The 12,726-nt window shown below is 42.6% G+C and overlaps 1 protein-coding gene across 1 annotated transcript in view; it reads right to left on the reverse strand.

Annotated features, from left to right (window-relative positions):
* LOC139554257 (oxysterol-binding protein-related protein 10-like) overlaps positions 1–12,726 on the reverse strand; it is a 129,784-nt gene that overhangs the window by 97,341 nt on the left and 19,717 nt on the right. The window contains exon 2 of the mRNA XM_071366999.1: positions 3,421–3,596. Within this exon, the coding sequence (XP_071223100.1) occupies positions 3,421–3,596 (176 nt within the window). The remainder of the gene's footprint in view (positions 1–3,420; positions 3,597–12,726) is intronic.

Consider the following 12,726-nt stretch of genomic DNA (forward strand, 5'->3'; position numbering starts at 1 on the left):
ACTAGCGATTGGATACCACGAAAATTGGGGAGAAAATGGGATAAAAATAAATAAATAGGGGTCTCCCAAGGGAGCATAGGGGGTTTAAAGGATGTGTGTGTGTGTGTGTGTGTGTGTGTGTTGTGTGTGTGTGTTGTGTGTGTCTCTCTCAGGCTGCGTTTACACAGGCAGCCCAATTCTGATCTTTTTTTGACTAATTGGTCTTTTGACCAATCTGATGCGATTGATCAAAAGAGCAATTCATGGAAAAAAGATCCGAATTGGGCTGCATGTGTAAACGCAGCCTTTGTCAGCAGATCTCAACCCAATTGAACACTTACGGGAGATTCTAGAGAGACGCCTGAGACAAAGTTTTCAACCACCATCAACAAAACATCAAATGATTGAATTTCTCATGGACGTTTCAGACACTTGTGGAATCTATGCTAAGGCGCATTTAGGCTGTTCTGGCTCGTGGTGGCCCAAAGCCCTATTAAAAAAGGCACACATCACACCGAATGTGGATCTAGCGTTCGTCTACCGATCGTTCAGCACACTGTGTTTTAGGGACCACCCGCTGTAGATGTCTGACTGCCGCCATTTTCGCTTGATTTTACATGTAAAATTGGTTCGCAAATTACGGCTGGCACTCGGTTCAGAGGTGCTAAGTATTCTCGGCTGCCACGTTGTATAAATGATTGGAGACAGGCGCAGCAATACGAAATAGGGGGTTTTAATACTCCACCAAAAAATACAACATACCATGAAAGGCACGGGGACAAAGCTCAAAACAAACACAGGGATGCAACGCAAAACAAGAGAGCGAGGTTAAACCTATAATAATTACACGGGACGAGACCCGTAATAACGAGTACACAATACACGGAGAACGAAAGCCGAAACAACAAAGCACAGGTACTCACAAGACCAGAGGAAGGAAAAGTATGTGGATATATTGAAGCAACATCTCAAGACATCAGCCAGGAAGTCGCGAATGGGTCTTCCAAATGGACAATGACCCCAAGCATACTTCCATAGTTGTGGCAAAATGGCTTTTAAGGACAACAAAGTCAAGGTGTTGGAGTGGCCATCACAAAGCCCTGACCTCAATCCTATAGAAAATATGTGGGCAGAACTGAAAAAGCGTGTGCGAGGAAGGAGGCCTACAAACCTGACTCAGTTACACCAGCTCTGTCAGGAGGAATGGGCCAAATTTCACCCAACTTATTGTGGGAAGCTTGTGGAAGGCTACCCGAAACATTTGACCCAAGTTAAACAATTTAAAGGTAATGCTACCAAATACTAATTGAGTGTATGTAAACTTCTGACCCACTGGGAATGTGATGAAAGAAATAAAAGCTGAAATAAATCATTCTCCCTACTATTATTCTGACATTTCACATTCTTAAAATAAAGTGGTGATCCTAACTGACCTAAGACAGGGAATTTGTACTAGGATTAAATGTCAGGAATTGTGAAAAACTGAGTTTAAATGTATTTGACTAAGGTGTATGTAAACTTCCGACTTCAACTGTAGATGTAATATGGATACTTATTATAGATGAGATTGAATTTGTTCTAGGCAATATTCAATGTTTTTTAATGTTCCATTGACCTTTTAAAATATTTTATCTTTGTCTGATTCTGCAGTGGGATTGAATCTACAGGTTTTATTTTGTTGCCATTATCACCAAAGACTCTACAAAGCATTATGCTACTTCACAATAATGTATGATATGCAGTCAGGCATCTCAATTAGCCCCCTTGAAAAGCAGTGAGAATGACTTGACCCTTATAAACACCCTTATTGTCTTATTGATTGCATCATGTGATCAACAGATTTAATTTGACATTTGATCATTCAAACATGATTCAATTCATGCTTCCCCCCCCCTTTTTATGTCATACTCTCTGGAGCAATGAGCATGGCTCTGGGCTAAGCTCGAAACAGAATGCTCCCTCTCTTAGACTAAAACGAATTACCCTATGCTCCCTTGGTTGGATAACAGATGAAGACAGAGCCTGTGCTTTGGCACCTGTATCAGATCTCACATAATTCCCCATGGCTTCAATACAACATTCTTAAATTCAACTTCAATGTTCGACCAAGGACACCTGGAGGGAGATTATTGGCTTGTAGAAATATGAACCTTCTCAGTGACTTGGCACTTGACAATTTGTGAAAGGGAATTCAAGTGCATCCACATCATGGAAAGAAAGGACACATTCACATCTGGGCTGTACAAATCACCCGTAAGGCGATACTAAAAGAGGGGTCTGTTGTTGCAGACTCGCCGAAGGTCGTTGAATAGGAAACTTGTTCCTGGTTGAACCTTGACCTTCTCCCTTCCCCATAGAGGCCCAGGGTTTCCATGACAACCTGTGTGTGATTTAAGCTGCACCTACTAATCTTAGTCAACTCATGAAAAGCTGCTACACTCAAGGGGGGTGGGTATTGTTCCCCATCATTTGGTTTAACTCTGGCAAACTGAAGTTTGAAATAAAATGCCCCCATCCCAATGAAAAGAACGATTTGTAAGCCACTAAGTATCGTGTTTAGACCTTCCAAGCAATAGAACATGCACCCAACTAGCTTCTTTGATAACTAGCTTCTGTCATTTAACCTTCTTTCATTTAAGCGGTATCTAATTCCATATCTGCATTGTAGACAGTGGATCCCTGTACTCCTGCATTGATTTACTACAATGACGTATTCTCTGTGGGACTATCACTTGCTCTGAGCTGAACAGATGGATCACTACATCATCCACAGATCTAGGGCAAGTTATTCTGATAGCTCCCTTGGGGAATGTATGGGGACATTCCAGAGACGAAAGCAGAGCGACAGGTAGACTCTCGCTGAATCAGTGGATACAAGCATCGGACTAGAGCCGGGACGATGCCAGAACCGCGATACTCGTTAGTATCGTGGCAAGGGAAAAAAAACACAAAGCGGTTTTAACTTCTTTAGGAAAACAGCCCTGAGGTTGGAAACAAACATTATTTTGTCATCTAGAGTCATTTGTTTTTTTCAAGCTATAGCACACAATATTTTATATAGAGCAGGTTTTTAAAAGACCAAAGAGCTTTGCGGTACTGGTATCGTCCCTTACTTCTGACCAACTACGAAATGAAAGTTGGTAATGCAACTCATGAAATGTTTATGAAGCTAAGTTATAACATTACAGGTTCAATTTCATTATGTGCTTCTCCCAAACAAAGGGATGTTTTTCGGGCAGTTGCACAATTTAAGCTGCTCAAGTGGTATCACTCTATGACCTAACTGCAAAACACCCATAAAGCAATGCAATCATCCCAATGTCCCCATGCAATCTCCTTTGTATGCCCAATCTCTGACTAGGCAGCATGTAAAATAAATAGTTAATATTACAACAGTTGAATTTGTGGAAGCTGAATGATTGGCAATAAGTGTCTGCGTACCTCTGAGCTTGTACAGCTCGCCATTGAATGAGTTGACGATGAACATGTGTGGTGCCTCATCACTCTGGACAACCGACGCACCGATCAGAGGCAGGGAGCCCCTGGGCTTCTGGCTCTTGCCCTGTTCATGTACAAAGTACTGCAGTTGTCCCAGCTCTGGATCCAACACAAAGTACCTGCAGGAGAGGGTGAGAGAAAAGGGAGGCATAGTGAAAGAGAAAAGAGAAGGGAAAGAGGGGAACAGAGAGGGAGATACATTTTTTTTTAGGTATTGTTTCTTTACGTCCTCATCGTTGTTTAATACTTCTGCTATTACTTTAGCAGTAATTGCAACTGCTAAGTAATACAGTCACGAGACAGAGAGAGAGAGAGAAAAAGAGAGCAAGAGACACATGCACACCAGTGGAGGAAGGGGAGGACCATCCTCCTCCTCAGTGAAATGTCTTCTTTTTTTTTTATAGTGAAGCACTAAAAGTTATAATTTTTAGATAAAGCTATACTAAATATATTCATATGCTACAACATAATTGATTAAAACACACTGTTATTTTGCAATGAAGGTCTATAGTAACTTCAACAGCACTCTCTAGGGTAGCACAATGGTGTAGCCGGAGGACAGCTAGCTTCTTGTCCTCCTCTGGGTACATTGACTTCAATACAAAACCTTGGAGGCTTGTAGGCCTCACCCCCTTCCATTGACCTACATGGTAATTATAACCATTTCCGGAGGAGGACTTCCAACAAATCAAAGCTTTTGCAGAAAGAACTGACATGTCCATCCAATCATAGGATTAGGATCAGAGAATGAACCTAGTGTGTTGTATTGGGGTTGTGTCGCAGAGCATTATTGGATAGAGATTGAAAAGTGATAGCTGAGCATTTCTTGGATATTATTCAATTCAAAATAGTTTTTCTTGCTTAACTTCGTGGCAAGTAGCAGTAGCTAGCTAGCTACCAGCTCGAGTGCAGTTTGCCGCCAATGCTACCGAAAATGTTGTTGACATGTACCCCTTTCATTCACTGGGGTACAGGGAAAAGGTGCAAATTAAAACCAAGGGTCGACCTCTGCCTGTGATCAGTTTCAAGAAGAATAATGAAAAGGTGAGGGCATTCACTACAAATTGGTATCAAACATATTGTAACGACCCTATTGTAGCGCGCACAGTCGATAGCGCGCTGGACTTCGGGCTAGAAGGTCGAGGGTTCGAGACCTGCTCCCTGCTGTTTCATTACACTGATGTCAGAAGTGGAATCGCAGTCTCCTTTGGAAGCGTGTGTTGTAAGACATAAAGTGCTCTTTGAAAGGAGGGAGTAGTGTAACGACCCTGGGTTTATAAGTGCGGAAATCGACTCTGCCGCTTGAGCATGCTTTTGCAGCACAGTCGATAGCGCGCCGGACCTCGGGCTACAAGGTCGAGGGTTCGAGACCTGTTCCCTGCTGTTTCATTACAATATGTTAGCTTTTCATCAAGCCACCTGTATTGGTGACCTTGCCTGTTTTTTGGGAAGTCTGAGCCATTGGCGAAAGGAGGGTAACGTAAACTCACCCCATTCCGTACAAATGTGCGCAACCGCAACATTCAAACGAGGCTACAAAGAAAACTAATGGGACTGTAGCGACTGTGTTGACTTCAAAATCGGGGGTGTGAACTAGGTTTCTATTCAAGCGTTGATCGACATGGTATGGCTCTATAGTATTGGAGAAAAGTTGAAAAAAACGGACCCTCCGTTACGCGTCATGTCGTAACGTACAGCACGCATAAAGCAACTATTTCTGTCTTACAATCTCTCTCCACCAGGTGTAGCACTTCTCTCATCGTTTAAAAACAAGAAATGGACAGTGACGGGGGTAAAGGGGGATACCAGGTCATTTTTTGCGTTATCATTGCATGCGATCATCATTCTCAAAGCCTCTGTTTACTTCTAAGATCACTTTAGCACCGCCCTAAAATCCCGATTCAAATTCGACACAAACCTTCAAATAGGTATGTAATGACACATTATATAAACTCTTTATAGTGTTTTATTTACATTTTAGAGGCGATAAGGTGATAAGTTGGACAGATCGAGTGAAAAAAAGCAATTTTCCCACACAAAATCTCTCCTTCTCACTATCACGCAATAGTTTCTCTTCCCCACCCGCCATTTTTATAAAGAACCAACGGGGCTCATTGCCTGCTTGAATTATGCAGAAACGGGCAGCGTTTAGGTCATGTAATTGATAATGTTGGAAAGGGGAGAAATTGTGCTTTACAATGGTATTGACATTACAGTTGATCTGGAAGTATTACGTTTTTGGGGCGCTAAAATAAGGGCAATTGTACGGACCAAGGCGATGTACGAGTTTACATTACAGTGACCTGAAGAACATCGATCCTTCAGCTAAAACGGCAAAACAAAAGCAGGGAGCATATTAATGTCCACATCAGATTCAACCTTCTGGGAAAAAGCTGCATCGATCATGGCGAAGGTCTGTGTATTCAAACTGTGCAACACTATGAGAAAGTAAGAAAAAAAACAAGCATTTTTATGGACTATTTGTATGCCAGGAGAAAATGTGAACGTGATGAAATTCGTTTTATATTCAAAATTGGGCTGGCTAGGCTGCCTATAGGTTTTTCAACCCAAAATGATTCACTGGAAATAATCAATACAACATTAATTATATGAAGAGTGCCTTGGTCCTCCTTTCTTTTTGACAACATAGTGATGACAGATGAGTTCATTTTTAATAAAGCCTACAATTGCATAGGCGTGCATGATGCATACATGCATAAAGCAAGCTCAGCCCTGTGAGTTATATTGTCTATCAGTTGTTGTCTATGTGTCTTGGTAGAGGAAATCCCCCTCCTAATCTAGTCTAAATATAATGAATATGAATAAATATAAGGTTGCTGCAGTTTGACAGGGTTTTCATCCCCCCCAGAGCCAGGAGTTTTTTTAAACCATGTGACCTGATTAGGAAAAACTGGTCCCATCATAGCCCTTATAAAACCTTTTTACAACTGATTAATCACTGTCATACCTTAGCGTCCAGAGTTTTCCTGGTTAGGTTAATAGATAAGGGAAAACTCTGGGCCCCAGGGGCTAAAAATTGCCCCACCACTCTGGGACCTAATGGTGCCACCAGTCTGCTTGCGGTTGTCAGTTATCGTCAGGTATGTGGATGATCAGGGCTTTATTCAGGAACGTTTCTTGGGCTACTTTGATGTGTCAAGTGGGCGAGATGCTCAGTCTCTGACTTTGTGGATTTTGAGACTTCCGAGTTTAAGTTCATAGAGGAACTGGTTGTTCAAACCTACGATGGCGCAGCTGTAATGGGATGCATCTGCTATTTGTATTTACAGCTAAGTGCCCTGATTAAGAGATGATGACCACTCCACTACCGTTGTCAACTCTCTCCTGACAGGAACCGAAGCCACGTGTCATGTGCCCGCTCATCCACTGGCACGTTGAATGTTCCCTCTCCAAGCACTGTGTGTACCCCTATCAATTTTCCCTCATTACTATATGTAGAGTCAATCACATACACATTAATACACATCAATGATTCTACTCCTTACTTGGACTAAATCATTCTTAGCTCTTTTGTCTGTGTTGTGTTATTGTTTATCATCTACCCAGTCAAATCCTGTCCAGCACTGAAGTCAAGCTTCTGAACGCCTCAACTCATGCCTCATACCCTCATTCAATCACTGCTGTGATCCCTTCCCAACACAGTGTAAGTAACCCTCTCATTTCCATTTCCCATAACATTGTATTAAATAAATGTCTTTATAAAATGCTTTAGGTTAAAATAGTCTGATGATTTCTGAAACACTTTGTCGTTCCATGCATTCCGCGCTTATACTGTGGGTCTCCCATCCTCCTCAATGTTTCCACCACTCAAATTCCTCTCACCTTTCATGCAAAAATAGATATTTCACAGGGGCTCTTCATTATAGAAGCTTCAGCCACATTACTGAGCCATATTACTGAGCGCATTAAGAAGTGACAACACCTACCCACGAGCTATCCCAAATTACCCAAGAAGGCATTAGAGTGTATAGGTACCTTGAGTGGAGAGGCTGGAGCTCACAGCTCGCCAAGTGAAAATTAAACGGAATCAGACAGGTTTGTTACCTTTGATTATTGAATGGCCCCAAGCTTATGCCTAATTTAATTTCAGTCAGAGCCTGCAACATGACATACACAGAGCAAGTAAAGGACACACCCACTCCAGTCCTGGCTATGGGACAGTACCAGTTTGTCACCTATTAGGCTGACTTGTCACAACAAAGCATTCATGACATAGACAGTGTGTTACCCTGTTTGGTTGGCCTTTCATTGTATGGCCATCTAGATCCTGAAGTGTTACTACCTGGAGATTCCCTTACTGCCGGTCAATCGTCTCTTTCCAATGTTTGATTAGAGAAGCACCTCTATTGACCAGGCTTTGGAACAAGCCGAGCGAGCACTTACAGGTCAACACCCACAGACACAAACCTCCACACTGCTACAACCAGAACAGAAAGCGTCTTCATGGTCCGTTTTCACGTTGACGATAGACACTGGAGAGATTCTCGAGAGACATTACCATTGTCTAAACTTGCAAAATTCTTACTTTGCAAGTTACTCACCCGACAATTCCCCCCCCCCCCCTTTGAGCAGGGCAGTGTAAACTGAATGTTCTTGTTGAGCTCAAAACTCCCACAGTATAAATGTATAGACATTTTCCTTATATTTGAGGCTTGCTTTATTTAGTTTTATCTGAAATTGCAGCCTGTTACATTCTGAAATTGTCGCAGTAGCTGCTGGCTGTAATGAGCCACATAAAACTATTGAAGCCCGTTCCCGGGCACAGTTTTTAAATCCATTTTTAGATAGTAGATCAGGTTTTTTTCATTTGTAACGTGTGGTGATTTCAGAGGTGGCACCACAGGTCCCAGAGTGGTGGTGGTGGGGGGGAATTGTTTTCCTGGGGCCCAGAGTTTTTCCTGATCTGGTAGGCTAACCTGACCGGGTAAACTTCAGACCCTAGTTATAGGGGATGACATAGTAATAAATCAACTGTAAAAAAAAAAAAATGGACTATGATGGGACCAGCATTTTTCTAAATCAGGTCATAAATAAACTTCTGGCCCTAGGGAGGACGAAAACAAAGTCCTGTCAAACAAATTATGAGCCGAATCAGTCTAAACAACAGTACTTTGTCCCTCTTAATGCTGTCGTGTCTATTTTTATCAAACCAACTCAAAAGTGCTGGGGCAAATGTCAACTCGCCACACATTTACCGGCAGCCCTGCTCTGCTGATTTCTACAATGTGGATTGATAGAAATTGCCACACAATGCTACAAATGAAGAAACATAACCTATGCATGATCTACAGTGGATTCGGAAAATAGACCCTTTGACTTTTGTTGCGTTACAGCCTTATTCTAAAATGTATTAAATTGTTTTTTTACCCCTCAATCTACACACACACACAACCCAATAATGACAAAGCAAAAACAGATTTTTAAATAACCTAAAATATCACATTTACATAAGTATTCAGACCCTTTAGTACTTTGTTGAAGCACCTTTGGCAGCGATTACAGGCTTGAGTGTTCTTGGGTGTAACACTACAAGCTTGGCACACCTGTATTTGGGGAGTTTCTCCCATTCTTCTTTGCAGATCCTCTCAAGTTCTGTCAGGTTGGATGGAAGAGTCACTGCACAGCTATTTTCAGGTCTCTCCAGAGATGTCTGATCAGGTTCAAGTCCAGGCTCTGGCTGGGCCACTCAAGGACATTCAGAGACTTGTCCCAAAGCCACTCCTGCTTCGGCTGTGTGCTTAGGGTCGTTGTCCTGTTGGAAGATGAACCTTCACCAGTCTGATGTCCTGAGCGCTCTGGAGCAGATTTTCAGCAAGGATCTCTGTACTATGCTCCGTTCATCTTTCCCTCAATCCTGACTAGTCTCCCAGTCCCTGCTGCTGAAAAACGTCCTCACAGAATGATGCTGCCACCACCATGCCTCCCCGTAGGGATGGTTCCAGGTTTCCTCCAGATGTGACGCTTGGCCAAAGAGTTCAATCTTGGTTTCATCAGACCAGAGAACCTTGTTTCTCATGGTCTGAGAGTCTTTAGGTGCCTTTTGGCAAACTCCAAGAGGGCGGTCATGTGCCTTTTACTGAGGAGTGGCTGCCGTCTGGCCACTCTACCATAAAGGCCTGATTGGTTGCGTGCTGCAGAGATGGTTGTCCTTCTGGAACGTTCTCCCATTTCCACAGAGGAACTCTAGAGCTCTGTCAGAGTGACCATCAAGGCCCTTCTCACCTGATTGCTCAGTTTGGCCGGCCGGCCAGCTCTAGGAAGAGTCTTGGTGGTTCCAAACTTCTTCCATTTAAGAATGATGGAGGCCACGGTGTTCTTGGGGACCTTCAATGCTGCAAAAAAACATTTTGGTACCCTTCCCCAGATCTGTGCCTCAACACAATCCTGTCGTCCCGACGCTCTACGGAGAATTCCTTCGACCTCATGGCTTGGTTTTTGCTCTGACATGCACTGTCAACTGTGGGACATTATATAGACAGGTGTGTGCCTTTCCAAATCATGTCCAATCAATTGAATTCACCACAGCTAGACTCCAAGTTGTAGAAACATCAAGGATGATCAATGGAAACAGGATGCATCTGAGCTCAATTTCGAGTCTCATAGCAAAGGGTCTGAATACTTATGTAAAGAAGGTAGTTCTGTTTATTGTTAATAAATTGACCGACATTTCTAAAAACCTGTTTTCGCTTTGTCATTATGGGGTATTGTGTGTAGATTGACGAGGAAAAACTTTAATTTAAATCAATTTTAGAATAAGGCTGTAACGTAACAAAATGTGGAAAAAGTCAAGGGTTCTGAATACTTTTTATTCTTGGGTGGCGGGAATGGGCTTCCATATCAAACAGCTCATCTTAACTTCCCGGTGAATTATACCCACATTTTCAATCGCAGTTTTCTTATACCACATGTAGCCTAATGATTTGCATGATATTTATACAAATTAAACATGGTTTGTTGTAAGGTAGGCCTACTGTACTTTTATATTTGTGTTGGAGGGGTAATTGTTCATTTTTGATAGGCTAACCTTACTTGATGAAGACATGCTGTTAGCTTTGTCTAGCAGTAATTTAGCTAGCAGATTAACTGGCTAATGTCATGCTCCATTAGCCGTTACAGGATAGGTACTGTTTGGCATAGCCAACAGATCCGACCCGCTTGCTTACAGCTGCACTAGGTGTAACAGTTGAGATAATTGGACAATTTGGAGTACTACGCATTTCTCAACCCTGGATTGAGGTATGTTTTCCAAGCCTCATCTCGCACCGGCTCTGTGGTGTCTTAATCTACATAGGAATGCTGTCCAACCCTATTGCAGCTGTAAGCAAGAGGGTCAGATCTGCTGGCTATGTTTGGCGTAGGACAGAGAATTTGGCCAACCTTAACTTGACGATACTATCTTCGTTGTTGATTTCGGGTCAAACATGTATGTTCTAAAATGTCTCTGTCCAGTTGCAGGTGGTTTGTTTGAAAAAAAAAAAAAAAACTCTTATTAAAATAAATACATTTTTGCTCAATGAAGCAATCCAACAATGTGTTCACCGCCATCTTGTCCATTTCTTTCATTGATTGAGACAGGTGGGTCCACCCCAAAGTGCCACATGAGAGAAGATTTTAAACATCTATTTGGTAAGCTATTTGCCATTCACATTTCCCTAACTGCACGCTTAAAACCAAACACTTAACACACAGCTCTTTTTTTTAAAGTTAATGATCCTCTGTGGCCAAATCATGCTCTCTGGTGTAGTATTTTGAATTATTTTATTTATTTCTGTATAGGCACGAGTCGGGGCAATGATAGCCGGGTTCTTCACATTAGCCAGTATCCCATTAATCCTCAGGATTTCCATAAAGTGTTGTGCCATCTGGAACTTGATCCCACACCCACGATCTCCCGCTCCATCACAAGAGAATGTGATTCATGTATGCAACGGGGATCTTTGTGCTCGGGTCACTTTTTCAACCCTGACACAGTCAGCAAAGAGCAGGATTTATAATTGACCCCAGATTATATAGTCCTGGCCCTGTCAGTGGAAAACAATGGTAGTGGTGTTAAGTGTTGGATGGTATAACCTACCTCCTTACAAAAACAGCCAGTTGTTTCAGTACAATACCATGACAACACTGCAGCACACTGTCCCCAGGTGAAATAAAAGTCAAGGCTAAGTAGCACACTAGAAACTGTAACAAAGCATGGGAAACTATCCTCATACTTCCGAGACATCACTCTCACACGACTCCTGGTCCAACTCCAATAGCCCAAAGGGACATCCTACTGCGGACACCAATTACCAGGAGGCACAAGGTACCCACACTGGACAGAACTGCTAAAAGACCTGTGTTGAACAATGATTGATGACCCAATGAAACAGATATTTTCAATTGAGCTCCATTCTCCTGAGGGCCTGATGTCCAACAGTTCCAACTCAAGACTATCCGTCATAGCACCACTCTATGGGGATGGAAGAAGCAGAACACCAAAGTCGAGGTGGGTGCAATCTTGCCTGGCTACACAAACTCCTTGCTTCGGCCAAACACTAGGCCCATGGACATTCGTTTTTTTTCTCGCCGCAATGAGTCTGGATCCGAGTACCTCCTCAATGATATCTAGAACGAAACACTATCTAACCACTCTGATTGGTCCCAGAACCTGATGGGTTGGCCCGGAGCCAGAACATACGTGGGTAATTCAAAGCAGCGATACTCTGATTAGTTAGAGATGATCCAATCGCATGACTGTTTTGCACAACACCACTAATTTTGATTTCACCACAAACAACTTCAACGATAGCGGTCTCAGACAAACCTAGAACAGTGGGGGGTGAAAAAATCAATTTGAGTCGTCAGGTATTGTGCAATCATAGTGGTGAGCAGTGGTACTACACCCAGCACTGACAAAATGGCATTTCAATAGGGAATACTACTGGAATTAAACAAAATTATTCTCCACCATGATAATACACTCAAAAGTGCTTACTGTAGCACATTCTTTCACATACACAGACAGCCAGGCATTTCCTAACGGTATTAACATTGACTTTGCTAAAGGGAAATGCATATCAGCACATTCTGGGTCTCCTCCAGAGCTCTTGCATGAATACGCAAACAGCATGAGGAAACGGATGGATGGGGATACCGGGGGATGGACAACATGAGGGGAGCCTAACACACACAGCTGGCAGACTGTATAGCCTAACGTAACTGATAGCAGCTTTATAAAACTTTTATTAC

This window comes from Salvelinus alpinus, chromosome 26, assembly GCF_045679555.1.
Source record: "Salvelinus alpinus chromosome 26, SLU_Salpinus.1, whole genome shotgun sequence".
NCBI classification, from domain to species: Eukaryota; Metazoa; Chordata; class Actinopteri; order Salmoniformes; family Salmonidae; genus Salvelinus; species Salvelinus alpinus.